Below are 19,107 nucleotides of genomic sequence, written 5' to 3'. Positions count from 1 at the left end.
TTTTAAATACACCATGTCATGTACAAATATAGACGTCATCAATGAAGTATGTAAGTATATTTCAAAATGTTTCAAAAAGAGAGAAGAAGCCATTAGAACTTAGATCGATACCACTTTATATATATATTTCTGTTTTAGCATTGTATACCTTAGACTTGATGTTAGCCTTTCTTTATTACTATTGTTGCAGTACTCTCTAGTACATTGTACTTTGTACATCCATGCATTTATCCCCCCGGGAAATGAACATGCAATAAAGTTTCTATATTTTCTATATTAAAGGGAGAAAAACCCCATTTCCACTGATACCGAACCACAATCTGGTAAAGTTAAATGTCTAATATGGCACTTTTGAGGCCGAAGGGGTAGTGGTTTGTCAGTACTCTGTCTAGGGCACTGTATTGAAAGGCGGATCCCTTCCCTCTCGTTCCATCCCCTTAACCACCCCCCCCCCCCCCCCATCAAAATCAGGCACCTGCCGTATGAAGTGAGGAAAGTTCCAAGGACACCACGTCCGGCCAGGAATCGAACCCACAACCTCATGCGTCCGTTTACTTAACCCCTCGACGCCACCAGCTACCAAATATGCTCTACTTACGGATGAAACCATGGTTTTCAGATCCTGATCATGGCCCTGCCGGGCTTACTGTTAGCCTCGCTCCTGACCGGAATCCTGTCCATGTACACGTTTGACTACGGCTGGAACTGGTACGTGGGGATGATGTTTGGATCTATCTGCAGCGCCACGGACCCTGTAGCTGTGGTGGCACTGCTGAAGGAACTAGGTAGACAACTCTCCCATTTGTTGTAGCTGTGGTGACACTGCTGAATGAACTAGCTAAGGTACATGTAGGTACAACTCTCCTGTTTGTTGTAGCTAGGTTGACGCTGTGGAAGGAACTATATGTGTAGGTGCAGCTCCGTTGTAGCTGTGGTGGCACTGCTGAAGGAACTAGTTAGGTACAACTCTCCCGTTTGTTGTATCAGTGGTGGCACTGCTGAAGGAACTAGGTAGGTACAACTCTCCTGTTTGTTGTAGCTGTGGTGGCACTGCTGAAAAAAAAACTAGGTACATGTTGGTACAACTCTCATGTTTGTTGTAGCTGTGGTGGCACTGCTGAAGGAACTAGTTAGGTACAACTCTCCCGTTTGTTGTATCAGTGGTGGCACTGCTGAAGGAACTAGGCAGGTACAACTCTCATGTGTGTTGTAGCTGTGGTGGCACTGCTGAAGGAACTAGGCAGGTACAACTCTCATGTTTGTTGTAGCTGTGGTGGCACTGCTGAAGGAACTAGGTAGGTACAACTCTCCTGTTTGTTGTAGCTGTGGTGGCACTGCTGAAAAAAAACTAGGTACATGTTGGTACAACTCTCCTGTTTGTTGTAGCTGTGGTGGCACTGCTGAAGGAACTAGGTAGGTACAACTCTCCCGTTTGCTGTAGCTGTGGTGGCACTGCTGAATGAACTAGGTAGGTACAGCGTTCCTGTGTGTTGTAGCTGTTATGGCACTGCTGAAGGAACTAGGTAGGTTCGGTACAATTGCAACTCCCCTGTGTGTTGTAGCTGTTGTGGCACTGCTGAAGGAACTACATGTAGGTAGGTACAACTCTCCTGTGTGCTGTAGCTGCGGTGGCACTGCTAAAGGAACAAGGTACAACTGTCCTGTTTGTTGTAGCTGTTATAGCACTGTTTAGGGAACTAGGTGTAATACGTAAGTATACACGGCTCTCCCGTTTTTTTGTAGCAATGGTGGCACTGTAGGTACGACTCTCCCGTTTGCTGTAGCTGTCTCGGCACTTTATATTATATAGTAATAATAAATATTAATATGTGCCCAACGATTTGTCCGTATTGCAGGCGCTTCCAAGCAGCTGGGGACCGTGATAGAAGGCGAGTCTCTGCTGAACGACGGCTGCGGGATCGTCATCTTCACCATGTTTCTCAACCTGGCTATAGGGGTGCAGTGGTCAGGTGCGTACTGTACATGTGTGCTAGTATGTTACTGAGATATGGTTAATATATATCTGTATCTGTATAGCCGATATAACCGCCTTTCGGCGTAACACACCAGCTTAATTGTGGTGGGCGATTCAGAAAACTCGAGTTTTATTTGAATAAGTAGTATTCAAAATCTTGTCAAGAAAATAAACAAAACAAATTGCCCCAAATGAAAAAGTAGCCATTGCCATTGAATGTGTATGTTCGTAACACGTAAAGGCCATGTTGATTTGATTATATGGATGACATCCGCGCGCGCATAAATTTTCGGCCGTTTAAAAAAGTTTTCCCTTTCCTTTCCTGCCCACAGCCGCGGACTTTGTCATCTTCATTGTCAAAGTCATGATCGGCGGACCGGCCTTCGGGTTTTTCATGTCCAAGTTGACGTCGTTCTGGCTGGCCAACATCTTCAACGACGCGCTGACGGAGATCACCATCACCCTGGCGTCGACGTACATCACGTTCTACGTGGCAGAGGTGGGATCTAAACATTCTTTGATATATTTACCTATTTGTACACAGTAAGGGTTATTATCTTCTACAATAGACCCATTCGACTTTCACGGATCGCATAAACTGCTTACGTCACAGGGGACCATTTCGAATAGAAACTACGTCACAGGGTGGACATTTCGAAAGTTCCTTTAACGGATCGCATAAACCGCATACGTCACAGAATAACCTCAAATTGTTGTACAGAATGCTACCATACAAAGTTGGTTCCTGTTTTCCTGTCATTTCCGCATATATTACCGAGAAAATAGACACTTACCTACCTTTTAGTAAAAAAAATGATCTGCCAGGGGGGACACCGCGAGCGCAAGCCGCGTTCGACTTCAGCGTTCTAGAACGACGTTCTTTCGAAATGTCCTCCCTGTGACGCAAGCAGTTTATGCGATCCGTGAAAGTCGAATGGGTCTATTAAAGTTGGATTATCTATAGCTTGAATTGAAATGTAACAAATTCCGTTACATTACTTAAAGTTTGCCGTTCTGTGATATGGCAACGACCGTTTCAAATTGCAACGACCGTACGTATACGATACGGATCACCTAATGAACATGCAGAGGACGTGGTTTATGTAAAACTTTCGCTGCGTGCCTTCCATCTATTTTATTCATATACATGTAACAAAGGCCTTGTTCATATGAAACCATCCGAACCATAATTAGGGTAACTCGCATTCCTCACATCTGGTCCACGTGCCATACATTCCTTTCAAATTGTGCCCGATCACGATTCTCCGAAACTGCATTCATTGTTTTTTGATGAAAACACGCAAGGTAGCGTCAGAGGTCAACGTCAGTAGTCCCGCCAGAGGCGGTGAAGCTCGCCCTAGAACGGACACATTATTTGACCATTACTGCTCTTGAAGTTGCTGCCACGTAAAATTTTGTATTGTATATAAATAAAGAAATATCACCCCGTAATCCATGACCAGGCGAAGTTACATTGAAATCACATTGCGTTCAGACGCAAATCGCGATGCGGGAAAACCGATTCGAAATCACCTCTAGAAGTGGTTTGGGATCGAGGCGCTTTCAATGTGATTTGGAGCGTTCAGATGGGGCCACTTAAAACCGGCTTCGGGGGAAACCACATGTAAAGCGCCTTCACTGACTTCAAATGAACAGGGCCAAATGCAACCTCGACATTATCTACATGTGTATATAAATATACCGCGAAGCTATGTTATTGGAATCACCTGTATATGCCTTCCAACCGTGCTTCACCTGCACATGTGTTCACCTGTGCAGGTGTTAGGTGTGTCAGGTGTACTTGCTGTGGTTATCCTGGGGCTGACTATGGAGAGGACCAGCATCAGTCCGGAGGTGGAGTCTTTTCTACACAGGTACTCTCTTCACTTCATTTTTCCAAGCATAACTTCAAATCATTTACGTTTGTGGGTATGTCGGCCCCCGTCACGGTTTAGTTCGTCTCCCAGATACCTTTGACCCAATGTTGACGTCACACTTCAAAGAAGCCACGTGACAAGTCTCACTGGGTCAGTCTACTGAGGAAGACCAGAGTGACTGGTCGAAAGCTCTAGGTGAGAGAATTTTTGTGTTGGATCTAACGTTTTAACTCTAAATATGTTACTACCAGCACAGATGAACTTTCATGATAGTAAGAGTAACGTTATATGTTGTTATTCTCCCCTGAAAGGTTTTGGGAGATGATGGCTTACCTAGCGAACACCGTCATCTTCATCCTGGTAGGAGTGATGATCATGGAGAAGTCCATCCACATGATAGAGGACAACGACTGGTTCTACATCATCACTCTGTACTTCGGCATCAACGTCATCAGGTACAGATCTACATTTCCTTTACAGGATTTTAATAGACCAGTTTACATTTTACTGAAAGAAGAACTGCTTACGTCACAGGGGTAACGTTTTGAATAGAACGTCGTTCTAGAACCCGGAAGTTGAGCGCAGCGGTGTCTCCCCTGGCAGATCACTGCGATTCTGCTCTCATACAACAGATCGACTATCTGGTGAAATGGACCCATTATATTACACGTCACAGTTTGTTACCTCCATTAAAAATGGAGGTATTGTTTTTGGCGTGTCTGTCTGTGTGTGTGTCTGTATGTGTCTGTCTGTCTGTCTGTGTGTGTTTCCGCAACCTTGTGGTCATCATAACTTCAGAACGCCTTTATGGATTGTAATGATATTTGGTATGTTGGTAAGTCTTAGGAAGACGAAGGTCAAGGTCAAATATGGGCCTGCTGGTGGATGACCTTGGTACTGCAGCAGAACTTCCGGTTTTTGTATCTTTTGTCCTGAACATGCTATGGTCTTGATGTTTTGGTGACAGATAGCTTTTCCTGTCAGGAATAAGTGGTGTGAGTTTAGTTCCCCTAGCAGCTTGTTCTGGAACTGCAGGGCACTTTCTGGCGAAATGTTTAAAAGCCAATAAGTCCAGATAGGAACAACATATTTTCATCATTTTGGTAGATAGGTAGCTGAGAGAGAGATGTACACTATTGAATTGAATTATGCAAATGAGGAGCTAATTTGCATAATTAATGTGTTACAGTGTTTTACATTATAGTACTTTCATACATGTAATATATGTAATCTATGGCAGATACTACGTCAACAGATACCAATTATGCAAATGATGACCTAATTTGCATAATTATTGCAAACATTATATGATTTCTTAATGGTAAATGATGGCAATTCAATACCTTCTGATATGTGTAGGTTACTTAAATGTTAACAAAACTATGCATATATTATGCTAATATGTAGTTAATTTGCATAATTAATTAGGAAGTTTATTGAGGATGTTTAAATGAAATATTGCCAAAGGATAGGAGCTTGACACGCAAAATATTGTAAGTTGAGTTTAGAACACTTAAATTAAACTACATTATATCAATTGCCACCTTATTTCCATATTCAATGAAACAAAACATTTACATATTACTCTACATATTTCATGGAGGCATGAAGTCTCAGAATTCTTGTATCTTTTTGGTTTGATTTGTAATCCGTGACCCCGCCCTCACCCTCCACCTTGTTGAAAAGCGGTCGTATGTATGAACCGAACAAGCTTTCGAGTTTAAATAACGGGCTTACTACTACTTACTACAGCATATAGGGTTTGAATATATGGTGTTTAACTATGTGTGAGTCTAAATACTTTTTCTCTACAGCAGAAAAGTCACAATGATCACATTCGTAGCGTTTGTCTCCAGTGTGTTTAGCCATGTGTTCCTGTAAATGGCATTTCTGTGCAGCAGAATAGTCACACTGGTCACACTTGTAGGGTTTTCCTCCTGTGTGGGTCCTCAAATGCAGTAAAAGAGTGGTCCTTTGAGCGGTCCTGTATCCGCACTCCCCACACATGTAGAGTTTGTCGCACTGGTCACATCTGTAGGGTTTCTCACCAGTATGGGTCCTCATATGTAGGATTAGGTGAGACATGTAAGCTGTCCTGTATCCGCACTCCCCACACATGTAGAGTTCGTCTCCATTGTGTTTAGCCATAATGTGTTGCTTTAAATGGCTATTCTGTAAAGCAGAATAGTCGCACTGGTCACATTTGTAAGGTTTCTCACCAGTATGGGTTCTTATGTGCCTGGATAGAGTAGACTTGTGAGCTGTCCTGTATCCACACTTCCTACACATGTAGGGTTTGTCTCCAGTGTGTTTAGACATGTGTTGCTCAAAATGGTGTTTCCGTACAGCAGCATAGTCGCACAGGTCACATTTGTAGGGTTTAATTTCCCCGGTGTGTTTAGCCATGTGTCGGTTAAGTTCGCATATCCGTGCAGCAGAAAAGTCGCACTGGTCACATTTGTAGGGTTTCTTACCAGTATGGGTCCACATATGCTTGATTAGAGCAGGCTTGTAAGCTGTCCTGAATCCACACACCCCACACATGTAGGGTTTCTCACCAGAGTGTTTAGCCACAATGTGTCGGTTAAAATGGCATTTCCGTGCAGTGGAATAGTCGCACTGGTCACATTTGTGCGGTTTGTCTGTTGTCAGATTGTCCACAGGAATCTCACAGCTTCTCTCTGCCATTTTCTAAAAACAAAAATCAGTAAAACAGACTGAGACAGAGCTCCAGTCTACGTACTTCGTCCCTTGCCCCCCCCCCCCCTTCGTATGAAGTTAGATGACGTCACACGGTGCTACGTGAACTCTGTACATCGTATTAATCTCCAAGCAGATCCCTTTCGGTGGCAGAAATACAGTATCAATTTGGCCAGGCAGTATCCATTAGCCGGAGAAGGTCGCCAGCCACCGACGGGTGGGGGTAGCGACAAAAAAAAAAAACAGATATAAAAAGCTAACGATCATTCCCCAACAACCTCTGCTTGGAGAGTACATCGTACACCAGCCCCCGCCCTCAGTACAAAGTAAGGCCTAGTCATTTCTAACTTCGTACACCTTCGCTACTTCGTACCTTTCACCCTGGCAATACTCTATTAGTGAACACATATTACTAACAAACGTCTCACCTGTGTGTTTCTGAAGTTGTAGGTTTTACCAAACGCTGAATCGGCCTAGATGTTGGAGAAACTATCTTCCTGCAGCTGAACAAAATGGCAGATCGACAAAAATAGGTGGTGTGTTACGCAGAAAGGTGGTTAAACCAGCTTTGTCCTCGGGCTATCCCGATACAGATAAGGTAGCAGAACACAGTATTAATGGGCGACCCCCGGGTCGATGACGCGGGTATAGAAAGTAGTGCAGCGAATATTCTTAAAGGCTGGGTAGAAAGCCTGATAAGAGCGTCAGCCAAATGTTACATTGTGCTGTGTGGTGTAGGAATGTATCGGGTTTGAGACTGTATGATTTGAATTGTGAAGGTTTTGCAGTTCGTGTATAAATGCGCCGTATTGCGCAACTGGCTTTCCGGGTGAGTCGGCTGCAGTTCAGGTCTCGTCCGTAGGAGGCGATTTCAAAGTGTACGTTACGAGCAGATACGCCGACAGGATTTTTTGGTTTCGAGATATTTTGGTAGTTTGTACCTTCTTCTCAAACATATTCGATTTTCGTATTTGTGAAGTGTACCCTACTATAATTTTTACCGCGTCGAAGCGAGTAATCTTGGGGTCCTTAACTATAGAAATCCCCATAGGGCGAAAACTGTGTTCTGCTACCTTCAAAGACATGGATCCTGGATCTTTTGGCCTAATCGGTTGGTGCGCTGGTTGTGAGCGGCGCGGGTTTGATCCCGGCCGCGGGGGGGGGGGGTAGAGTCAACCTTCGAGTTACTCCTTTCTCTTGTGTTACTAAGTGTTCATACTTGATTACCCAAACCAAACAGTAACTGTCCGATTACACTGTAAGGGCCGCTTTTTGGTCCGTTGCTAACTCCTTTCTGGGCAAATGTAGAGGGGTAATGGTACACCCTCACAGCGCTACCAAATATGGTACTTTGTAAAGGTCGGTTTCATATAGTGTACATGTATTACCATTGTGACAACATTTTATACCCCAAAATAGGAATCTTGCGTCTTGTTTCAGGTCCCGATAGTAGAAATAATGCAGTGTATCAGATCGCCGCCGTGTAACGTTACGTACTGGCGAGCACGCACGAAAATACCACCCGAGGAGAGAAGGTTATCATAACCCTTTAGAAAGACACAAAGAAAACAAAAACGACAGACTTGCATGAAAGAAAGTTTATTCTCCAAAGCCTGGTCACTGAGGTACTCGGGGGCGACTGTGTGGAACCCCTTGCCACCACATGTACGAGCAGCCCAGTCATTGGAAACATTTAGAAGTATGACAAAGAACTTGTAGAGATATCGGACTGATGATTTACTATTTACCTCAATGAAAAATGGAGGTATTGTTTTTGGCGTGTATGTCTGTGTGTGTGTCTGTGTGTTTGTGTTTCCGCACATTTGTAGTTAGCATAACTTCATAATGCCTTTATGGGTTGTGACGATATTTGGTATGTTGGTAGGTCTTAGGAAGACAAAGGCCAAGGTCAAATACCGGCCTCCTGGTGGATGACCTTGGTACTGCAGCAGAACTTTCGGTTTTAGTATCTTTTGCTCTGAACATGCTATGGTCTTGACTTTTGGTAACGGGGTGTGGGTTTGGTCCCCCTAGCAGCTTGTTCTAGAACTGCAGGGCACTTTCTGGCGAAATCTTCCAAATCCAATAGGTCCAAATAGGAACACCGTATTTTCACCATTTTTGGTGTTTAGGTAGCTGAGAGAGAGTTGTATATAATTAAATACAAATTATGCAAATGAGGACTTAATTTTCATAATCAAGGAGGAAATTCTATAATTACCGGAGGCAGAACACCAACAGATACCAATTATGCAAATGATGATCTAATTTGCATAATTAATGTGAAAATTCTGTAAATCCTTATCGGTGAATGATGGGGATTTTATACCTCGTAATATGTGTAAGTTACTTAAAGGTTTGCACCACTATGCATTTATTATGTCAATGTAGATGTTATTTGCATAATGAATGAGGACAAAGCAAGCCCATATTTCATGGAGGTATGAGATCTCGGAACTCTTGTTTTTTATGTAATAGTTTGTTTGTAATGGACCTATACCATTATTACGTCACAGTTTGTTTACCTGTTCTAAAGAACATTCTAGAACGGTCAGTTAAAGAATAAACTTTAAGATCATTTCAAAAATTGACGAAGGGGTTCCGATGGTGCATGTTTGAGTTTACATTTCTCATATCATAATCTGCTGAAAAAATTGTATTAACTACTAACATGGATGGAAAGTGTATTTAGAAGTGATAATTGATTTCGGGCACGAGTGATAATTGATTTCGGGCCCGAGGCTTACTTCCGGGTGTCCTTCCGCCTTGAGCGCGGTGCTTCGGTTTGACCAGTCCTTGTAGGCTGGGGGTGCTGTCGCTATGCCTCGCGCGGCGGGCTATGTGATAATCTCAGTGTTAGGATTTTCTTTATACATTTTTAGTAATACATATGTTAGGATTTTCTTTATACATTTTTAGTAAGACATAAGTGTTTTCTCTTTCCGACCATATATGTCATATGAAGAACTTTATTGCACGACAATTGTACAGGGTACATTGTATGGCAAATAGGTAACAATAAGTAGCATAGTAAAATAGATAGGTATAGAATAAAACTTAGCAACTTATATATAGAAAAGATAATCAAAAGTTAGCTTAGGCTTTACAATCAGGCGGAGTTATCTATGGGTACATGTGACAGCAAATATAAATCAGTATTCTTTCTAATAACAAAACAGTCTTTTATGTATTTACCTATTTTTGCATTGTGTGGGCTGTTGCATTTAAATATATAATCAAATCTATCTGTAGCAACAAGTCTATTGAAATCTGTCGTATTTGAAGTGAGAAATTTGAATAGCTTATCACGTAGGACATCATACCTAGAGCATTTCATAATAAAATGAAATTCATCTTCGATTTTCTGTGGGCAAAATGGGCAAAATCTTTGGTCAGGGGCTACATTGTAATATCTTCCTGTTTCTATATTCAATTTGTGACTGCTGATTCTTATGGGTTGCTAAATTCTGGGTAACAGGTCTAATTCCACGTTAAAATGGCCAATGTTTAGCATCCTTTTTCATCGAAAAATTCTTTTTCCCTCTAAAATTTACTGAAATGTGAGAGGAATTGAAATTCTGTTGTTCTCGTAGCTAGAGGGATAGCCTTCATTTGTAAACATAGTGTTTTGGCTTAAAAGGTATTTCCTGAAAGAGACGGTCGCTAGAGTTGAGGGTATGCAGAATCGAATTGAGACCCAAAATAAACTGCGGTGTGCCTCCTTAAATTGTACATGTTTGTGTGTTTGTGTAGCGTTACATATATTACTTTCGTCTACTGTCACCCATCACCCATTACGGCATGTGACGCTGTGTCAACAAAACTAGACCCAGGAAAAATTAAAGACCTCTAACTTTGAAAACTTGAAAGGGTCTTGAAATGATCTCTATTCTTTAACTTACCGTTCTAGAATGTTCTTAAAAACAGGTAAACAAACTTTGACGTAATAATGTAATAGGTCCATTCTATATAGATTCTAATGGTTGTATTTGTTGCATCCCGCACGCCTGCCAGACTGATCGTTATAACCATCCTGTCCCCGGCCACGTCGCGGGTGGGGTACGGGATGTCGTGGCGGTACGGCGTGGTGACGGCGTGGTCCGGGCTGCGCGGCGCCGTGGGACTCGCCATGGCCCTGCTCGTCATGCAGCAGGAGTTCGAGACCGGCTCCAGCGTTGACTGGAAGATAAATGTCGCCAACAAAGTCCTCATCCACATCGCCGGCATCGTGTTCCTGACTCTGCTCATCAACGCCACGACCATCAAGGTGCTGCTGAAGCTACTGGGTGAGTTCTAAATATAAAAAAAAACAGGTGAAACTAGAATGGAAAACAAGAATTCGGAGATCTCATACCTCCATAAAATATATGAGGTTTTTAAAAAATGTTTTTACACAGTACACTACAGTACAGAACAAATTAACACAGGTTTTTGTTTTCAAACACAAAGCTAAAACAGTAGCACCTTTGGCCTAAAATAATTCAGGCTGTAATAGAAATGGTCAACTCAGTACATGTAGCCTATTCCAGAGGGAGAACCTCATTAATCAAACTGGGTAGGCGCTCTGCCTCCACACGTGTTTTGCGTTAGAGGAAGTCTTTGACAGCTGGTGTTTTGTTGCATAACCCATACATCTGTTTTCCATGCGTTGTAAAAGATACAAAAACGGAAGTTCTGCCACCAGGAGGCCCATATTTGACCGTGACCTTTGCCTTCCTAAGACCTACCAGCATACCAAATATCATCACAATCCATAAAGGCGTTCTGAAGTTATGCTGACTACAAATGTGTGGAAACACACACACCCGCGCGCGCGCGCCAAAAACAATACCTCCATTTTTTCATGGAGGTAACAAGGACAAAGTGGGACTGCACTCAAGTTATACACGTAACTTATTTTAACAGCCCCACTTAACTTAAAATGGAAACAGGTACATGTGAAGAAAAACTCCCTCCTCATACAATATCATGTAAACACAAGTACTACGTGGTTTCTAAACGTTGCAATCAAAAGGACCAGTAAAAGATTGTGTTACATTGTACATCTGTGTTTTGTGCAGGCATGAGCGATATCTCTGCGCCCAAGCGCATGACGATGTACAGCGCCGTACGGCGGGTGAAGGACGCCCAGAACCGGTCCTTCCAGATGCTGAAGGGGGACCGCTTCCTGGCCGACGCCGAGTGGAACCTGGTGGAGAAGGCCTGCGAGATTCAGGACCCGTACAAGACCAAGGACGAAGAAGTACGTCATTTCATTTCTCACAACTTTATCTGTGTAACTTTGGAATGAAAAGATAATAAGATAACGTATAGTTACATGTCAGGGTGGAGATCCCGGTCTGGTAGAATCGGCGATTCTCCAACTCATAAATTTGACTCACCGGAATTTTCGACTGAATCACTCAGTCTTCCTCAGCTATCTGACCCAAATGCTGTAGACACGTGATTTTTCCCACGTGTGACGTCGGGAAAGGGTCAAAGGTTGTCGGAAGTCGATATCGCCCCCCGAGGCATAAAAGAGGCCATATGCATCAGGGCACTTCAACCATCGCTCAACCGGGACGGGGGGCGATATCGATTTCAGACAACCTTTGACCCTTTGCTGACGTCACACGTGGGAAAAATCACGTGTCCACAGCATTTGGGTCAGATAGCTGAGGAAGACTGAGTGATTCAGTCGATCTATTCCGGTGAGTCAAATTTATGAGTTGGAGAACAGTTTAACATTTTTTCATAATGTAATTTACCAACCAAGGACTTTGATAAGGACAAAACGGTAACATGGTTACTGGATATTATAACTACTGATAATCATAATGATAAGCAACTTATTTGGGCCTCACAGATCAGACGACTGCCTAAGTAACGCTCAACAAATTTCGTACATTCGAATTCTATTATCCGATGAGTGGTTCAAAGCACGACAAAACCAACTAGACAACCGGGGGCAAGAAAATGCCCTTTTGATGATACTGTATAATCAACAAGATCAGATTCCAAAAAGACTTTGATATTTGGAGAAACGTTATTTTTTTATAAGAGATAACATGTAACACTTGCAGACCTGTCAAAGAAATGGAGCAAATCTTGATGAAACCACCAGTACAAAAATGGTCACTCAACATTATTTTCAACACAATATTGAAGTCGTGGTGCTTTTTTATATATCTCTTATCAAACTACAAACTCCTTAAAACATAGGTACGAACCCATTAAAAAACTTCAGGGAGGTGACATCAAGATTTGTTACACATCACGACAGAAAGACGACAGATGTTGATGTCATCTTTACTTGAAGAGTGAACCGTGGGTTTGTACCTGTGTTTCAGGAGTTCCTAGAACCGATTCCTACAAAATGTGCCGCCGCTATTGACACTTGCCTGGCCCACCTACAGTACCAAGCTGCACTGTGCTTTGCTAGAATAAGACATTGTAAGGTAATGTCCAATAGGCTTTGGACCACAGTAAGTTCATGTACAAATTTATGTCATACCTGGGCCGCGATAACGTTCAATACGGGTGCTAGCTCCAGCCCGTGTGATAACTAGCGATATAGCCTGGGGTTCTATTTGGTTATCACACAGGCTTCTAAACTTCCGGATGATAATTTGAACGCATTTTGCCTGAGCCGAGTGTACCACTTTGGAAAATTTGAATACCGCATTCGGACGTTGAAACTGAATGTTGTTTCATTTTTGTTTAGGGAAACCTAATTTTGGAACTTTGGCATTTGGTATGGCATGAATGAAACACGACAAGATGTATTCCGCATCACCGTATTGCATGTCGGACGACTCGACCAACTCGGCCCATCTACCTGGTCAACTCGGCCCATCTCCCTGGTCAACTCGGCCCGATACCGGAGACAGTATTTAGGCAGAGACACACGCACACACGATGTCAATTTTCGAACAAATATCATCGATCTTTGACCAAATTTGCGAAGGGCCGAGTTGTTATTGGTCCGAGTCGTCCTGATTCCTTAATTTAGGCCAAATTTCTTGGGTATATCTCCGTTCATGCGTTCACCCTCTGAGTCGGTGGTGGCATAGAATAAGTTACCTGTACCTACGTGTACCATGTCTTGAGACAAATTATGGAATAAGAAAAACGGCCGTTTACGAATTCAAATGAAAACGCACGGCAGCCGTTCTTATAAGTTCATTTCCAGTTTCATCATGAAAAGCTAACGCACAGAGAGACTAACGTCAGGGTTTCTATATTTTATGTTCTCTATACTCTAAATTCTAGAAGGTAATAGCCCTTACTGTGTACAAATAGGTTAATATATCAAAGAATGTTTAGAACTTTAGAGCAAGTAGTATTAGTTGATTCATCTAGTTTTGTACATAGGTCTATTCTTGTACCCACGTGTCTGTTTTATGTCTAGACATAGACCTTACGAAAGTTGCTGTACTTTTGTTGTGTCAATAAAGTTCTTCTATAACAGGTGAACGCAGAGGAGTTTGTTCCGTTCCAAAGAATGAGCCAGTGTCAGGACTGTAAGTCCATGGTACCGAACGAGCCCTCACCGCGGGAGTACCAGGACATGGCGGAGGAGGCAAGACTTCGCACACTCAAGGCACAGAAGGTAAATAGTTCTTAGCGTGGGCTAATATCAATGATGCACTTATTACTGCTACTGCTACAAAAGCAGTCCACTACTACTTCTACTTCTACGTCTACTAGTACTAACTACTATTATTACATTGTACTACTACAGTTACTATTATTATTATTATTACTACTACTACTACTACTACTACTACAAAACAGTTTACTACTACTAGAACTATTTCCACTACTACTACTACCATTACTACTATTACTACTACTACTACTTCTACTACTACTACTACTACTACTACTACTACTAATATTACTACTACGAGTACATATAGTGATATACTACAAAGACTGCCAGTTTACTACTGTAACAGTTACTACTACTGTAACTACTACAATGGACCCATACCATTATTACGTCACAGTTTGTTTACCGCAACGAATGCCGGTCAATCGACGTTTATATTGTACAGGGGTGCGCAGCGCGGTGAGTGTTTGTGTAGCGTTAGCCTAATATAAGGCTTTTAATACAGTACTACTTTCGTCTAATGTCACAACTAAATCACCCATTTCGGCATGTAATGCTGTGTCAACACAACTAGACACAGCAAAAATCAAACATACCTGACTTTGAAAACTTTGAAATGATCTATATTCTTTAACTGACCGTTCTAGAATGTTGTTTAGAACAGGTAAACAAACTGTGACGTAATAATGTGATGGGTCCAATCACATTATTACGTCACAGTTTGTTTACCGCAATGAATGCCGGTCAATCGACGTTTATATTGTACAGGGGTACGTAGCACGATGTGTGTTTGTGTAGCATTAGCCTTAATATAAGGACTTTAATACAGTACTACTTGCGTCTAATGTCACAACCAAATCATACACCTATTACGGCATGTAATGCTGTGACAACAAAACTAGACGCAGCAAAAATCAAACATACCTGACTTTGAAAACTTTGAAATGATCTTTATTCTTTAACTGACCGTTCTAGAATGTTCTTTAGAACAGGTAAACAAACTGTGACGTAATAATGTGATAGGTCCATTGGTGATAGCGACTGTGGGAGCGGACGTAAACTAACCAGGATGGAACCCAGGCTAACTGCCACTACCACTATCACTACCACCAGCTACTACCACTACTACTACTACTACTACTACCACTACTACTACTACTACTACTACTACTACTACTACTACTACTACTACTTCTACCACTACTACTACTACTACTACTACTACTACTACTACTACTTCTACCACTACTACTACTACTACTACTACTACTACTTCTACTACTTCTACTACTACTACTACAGTAATAGTAACTAATACTACAGTAACTAATACTACAGTAATTACTACTGTAACAGTCATTTCCACGATGATTGCTCTGCTCCCCCAGGTGAGCTACTGGAAGCAGTTTGAGCACGGTATGTTGAACCGGGAGGCGGTGCGCGTGTTGGTGCAGGCCACGGAGTCAGCGGCGGACAGTATGGGCGAGTTTGTGGACATTGAAGAGATAAAGAAGCACTGGAAAATCAAGGGGCTGCTGCCAAAGTTGGTGAGTCTTATATGATGCAAAGTGCATCCTGTATGTGCGATTAGTACGTTTAAGCCCCTGTCACACAGTCATTCAGAACACAGAACCTTCCCACGACGAACCAACCAACCAACCAACCAACCAACCAACCAACCAACCAACCAACCAACCAACCAAGTTGGGAGCAGTCTAACCAGATATGTAGTCCATGCCTGCTTTTCGATACAATTCAAATCAAATTTGAGTTAAGTTTGAGTCAAACGTGACTGCCAACCAAACCCTGACCAATGCTGGCCTTTTAACCACCAGCCCACAATGACCCAACCAAACATCCATTCCACTGATGATTCCAGTATGTTTTGAACATTTTGAAACATTCGACTGGTACAGCCGAACAGTAGCCGACCTCACCGAATTCGAAAACCTGCCAACCACAGCTGACCTTACTTCAGACACTTTCCTAACCATGGTTGGGGGAGTCCGATAGTGTTCGGGAGGCCGTATTCGATTCGGCTATGTGTGACAGGGGGTTACGGAACTTCTAGGATGAGTCTAGACTGCCTTGGTTTCTCATGGACCTGTTTACCTTTTAGGCATTGCAAAAACTGCTAACGTCACAATCGGCTTTCGCTTGCGGTGTCCCCCCTGGCAGATCACTGCGATGGTCTGCTCTCTGAGGTGCCAAAATCGGCTGTCGGGTGAGGTTGAGAGGAAGGAAACTGGGGATAGCCATCCTTCAGCAAAGTATCGATATGCTTAAAGTTAAGACTCCTTGTACCGATGCAGGTGCGAAATTTTCAGAAACCATTTGCCAGAGGCAACAAAGCAAGCGAAAGCCGGTTCTAGAACGGTGTTCCATTCGAAATTACCCCCCCCCCACCACCACCCCTCAGTGACGTAACCGTTCATGGAGCTCAGGCCACATCGTCTTAATTTTATGGATGACATCCGCGCGCATTGATTTTGGCCCGGTTTTTTTTTTTGTTAAACATCACGTCCTCCGAGGCTCTAGGCCTCTAGACTAGGACTCTAGCCCATGGTAAGTTACTGACAATAAGAAGCCGGTTGTAACTTTGGATCGGATGCCACCCAGGCTACCGAACGACGGCAAGAACTCGTGCCGATTAATAAATTCTGCAAAAAAAAAAACAGCATGTGTCGGCTTGTCGTATACGTCGCTAGCCTGGGTACCATCCCCAGTAGTATATTCGCAAACTCTATAACTGGGTCTGGACTTGAACACATATAAAACGATTGGTCATGACGTCACGTAATGAGCTAGCCCGAGCAGCGGGGCTTCATTTGATTGGCTGAGCCTCAGAGGCGACGGCCAATGGCGCGCCTGTATTTATTCAAGTGATGTTTGTTGTTTTGTAAACACAGATCTTCGCGCGAGTGTTCCTTTTCTCGGTGTGTTCTATTTTGAAATTGTTCAATGCATCTTTTTGCTCATTTTTGAGCGACGATATTCCGTCTAAATCGTCCAAAACGGACGTGATTGCAAGGTCAACATCAACCTCCAAGAGCTGAGCGGCTTGTGCGTCAGCTCTGTTGATGATCGATCGCGGAAAGACTGACTACGGCTATATCATGTGCGCTTTAGCGTTCGGTTCGCCGTCGGACATGTTGATGAAAATAAGATAAGAACAAGGATCTATCTTAACGTAGCCGTTCGGACGTTCGAACGGACGCTAACGTGTCCGAACGGCCCTTACCTAATATGTACACACCCCAAAAAGGGCTTAGACGAGTAGGACCAATCAGCGCGCTCGTTCAAAATCTGAACGAATATTTAGACTCCAGACGCTACATATGTGTTCAAGTCCAGACCCAGTTATAGAGTTTGCGAATATACTACTGGGGATGGTACCCAGGCTAATACGTCGCTATGTACTGCCGCAAATTCACAATACCAGCCTTGTACTAGTATTCCTGTGGTTTAGTAGCATTTTTATTTCATTTTTGGCCGTGCACTAGTTTGGGGGTCTTCATTCAGAGGATGTCATCCATAAAATTAAGTCGGTGTGGCCTTACATGTATAATATAAAAAAAAAATCACGGCAAGCTGACATGCATTAGCTTATCTTTTGTGTAATCTCATACAGAGAAATAAACTAGAAGAGTTGGTGACGGACAAGCAGAAAGATCAGCTGCCCAAGCCTGAACACAAGGTCCTGCGAACCGTGTTTATCATCGTCTGTCACCCTGCGTTTGAATGGACCATCAACGTGCTCATCATTCTCAACCTTATCCCCATCATCATCGAGTTCGTCATAGAGGTATCCAATCGAACAATGTCAATATTGTTATTATTATGATCAGTTATTATTATGATCAGCTATGAGTCGGATTGTGAATAATTATTATGATCAGTTATCATTAAGATTATAAGTATTATTGTTACTATTATGATTATTGTTATTAGTATGATCAGTTATTATTATTGTGTAAGGGATGGTTCACTACATTGTATGTTCTGTTTTTGATATATGAATACAAAAAACAATTTCATTATGTTCCAATGGTTTTGAATTTTGATTACTGATTATATTTTCTAATCATATTTTCGTACTTTTTATGTATTTTGTGTTTATTATTTTTATGTAGTTTCATGTGCCTGTCTGATTGTTTGTCATGTCTGTTTAAGAATATTCATGCACGTCTGTTTATGTCTGCTTTTTTGTTTTCCTGTGAAAATTGAGCAAAAAGAATGTGGAAAAAAGAATGTCTAGGTCTAATGTTGCTTCAATAACACAGTGCAATAACTATACTATTTTGAACAAATTAATGAATTGATTAATTTTGTTTGGTATATTAATTGAAATAAGCACTGATGCAATTTAATTAACTCATATATGTTTAATTAACGCTGCGATCGATTAAGTTATCTAACCAGTACAATCGAAATAGCACGAATATTATTAGTATGCTGATTACAATGATATTCTATAACTCTATTTACATATAGTGACATTGCTCGTATCTTTGAGATAATGAATGAATGAAGACCTTTATTGTACATTAGTGTTCTACAGAACTTAGTACAGGTCGCATGGGTACAGAACATGAACATAAACATATACATTACATACAAATGAACATATAAGAGTGTAAATAATGTCTAATTTCTATTCTTTTCGGCTTCATCTCGCTTAGTAGTGATTGTATGGGTATATGCGGCTGTGATAATAGAAAGGAAGAATGTTTGGTTTAGTTTGTTTACTTCAGATTAACTCTGCATGAGTCTGTCTTTAAGTTAATTTAGAAATGACACAATCTTCCACAGGAATCACACCCGCAATTTCCAGAGTATCAGTTCTACTTGAGAATTACCAACTACATCTTCTTCGTCATCTACGTCTTGGAGGCCATCTTAAAGGTGCGTCACACTTCAGTCCTGTAAATAAGAATGACCACCTCTTTGAAATAAAAACT

General features: G+C 42.0%; 2 protein-coding genes across 2 annotated transcripts in view; one reads left to right on the top strand and one right to left on the bottom strand.

Moving 5' to 3' along the window:
- LOC109470302 (sodium/hydrogen exchanger 10-like) overlaps positions 1-19,107 on the top strand; it is a 32,642-nt gene that overhangs the window by 2,194 nt on the left and 11,341 nt on the right. The window contains exons 3-13 of the mRNA XM_019769217.1: positions 620-785; positions 1,857-1,970; positions 2,308-2,474; positions 3,755-3,849; positions 4,164-4,307; positions 10,567-10,838; positions 11,613-11,794; positions 14,003-14,143; positions 15,535-15,693; positions 17,778-17,951; positions 18,959-19,051. Coding sequence (XP_019624776.1) covers positions 620-785; positions 1,857-1,970; positions 2,308-2,474; positions 3,755-3,849; positions 4,164-4,307; positions 10,567-10,838; positions 11,613-11,794; positions 14,003-14,143; positions 15,535-15,693; positions 17,778-17,951; positions 18,959-19,051 — 1,707 coding nt within the window. The remainder of the gene's footprint in view (positions 1-619; positions 786-1,856; positions 1,971-2,307; positions 2,475-3,754; positions 3,850-4,163; positions 4,308-10,566; positions 10,839-11,612; positions 11,795-14,002; positions 14,144-15,534; positions 15,694-17,777; positions 17,952-18,958; positions 19,052-19,107) is intronic.
- LOC109470294 (zinc finger protein 436-like) lies at positions 5,517-7,124 on the bottom strand. Its single transcript, XM_019769210.1, has 2 exons — positions 6,981-7,124; positions 5,517-6,543 (listed from the first exon to the last, which is right to left on the bottom strand). The coding sequence occupies exon 2, from the start codon at positions 6,538-6,540 to the stop codon at positions 5,599-5,601; it is 942 nt and encodes a 313-aa protein (XP_019624769.1). The 5' UTR covers positions 6,541-6,543; positions 6,981-7,124; the 3' UTR covers positions 5,517-5,598.

The sequence above is a fragment of the Branchiostoma belcheri genome, unplaced genomic scaffold (assembly GCF_001625305.1).
Source record: "Branchiostoma belcheri isolate BF01 breed outbred unplaced genomic scaffold, Haploidv18h27 scaffold22, whole genome shotgun sequence".
NCBI classification, from domain to species: domain Eukaryota; kingdom Metazoa; phylum Chordata; class Leptocardii; order Amphioxiformes; family Branchiostomatidae; genus Branchiostoma; species Branchiostoma belcheri.
This window is presented reverse-complemented; position numbering and strand designations above follow the sequence as displayed.

Bases quoted from the DNA above. Each gene is read 5' to 3' on its own strand.
- LOC109470294 (XM_019769210.1), bottom strand. From the start codon at position 6,540: ATGGCAGAGAGAAGCTGTGAGATTCCTGTGGACAATCTGACAACAGAC.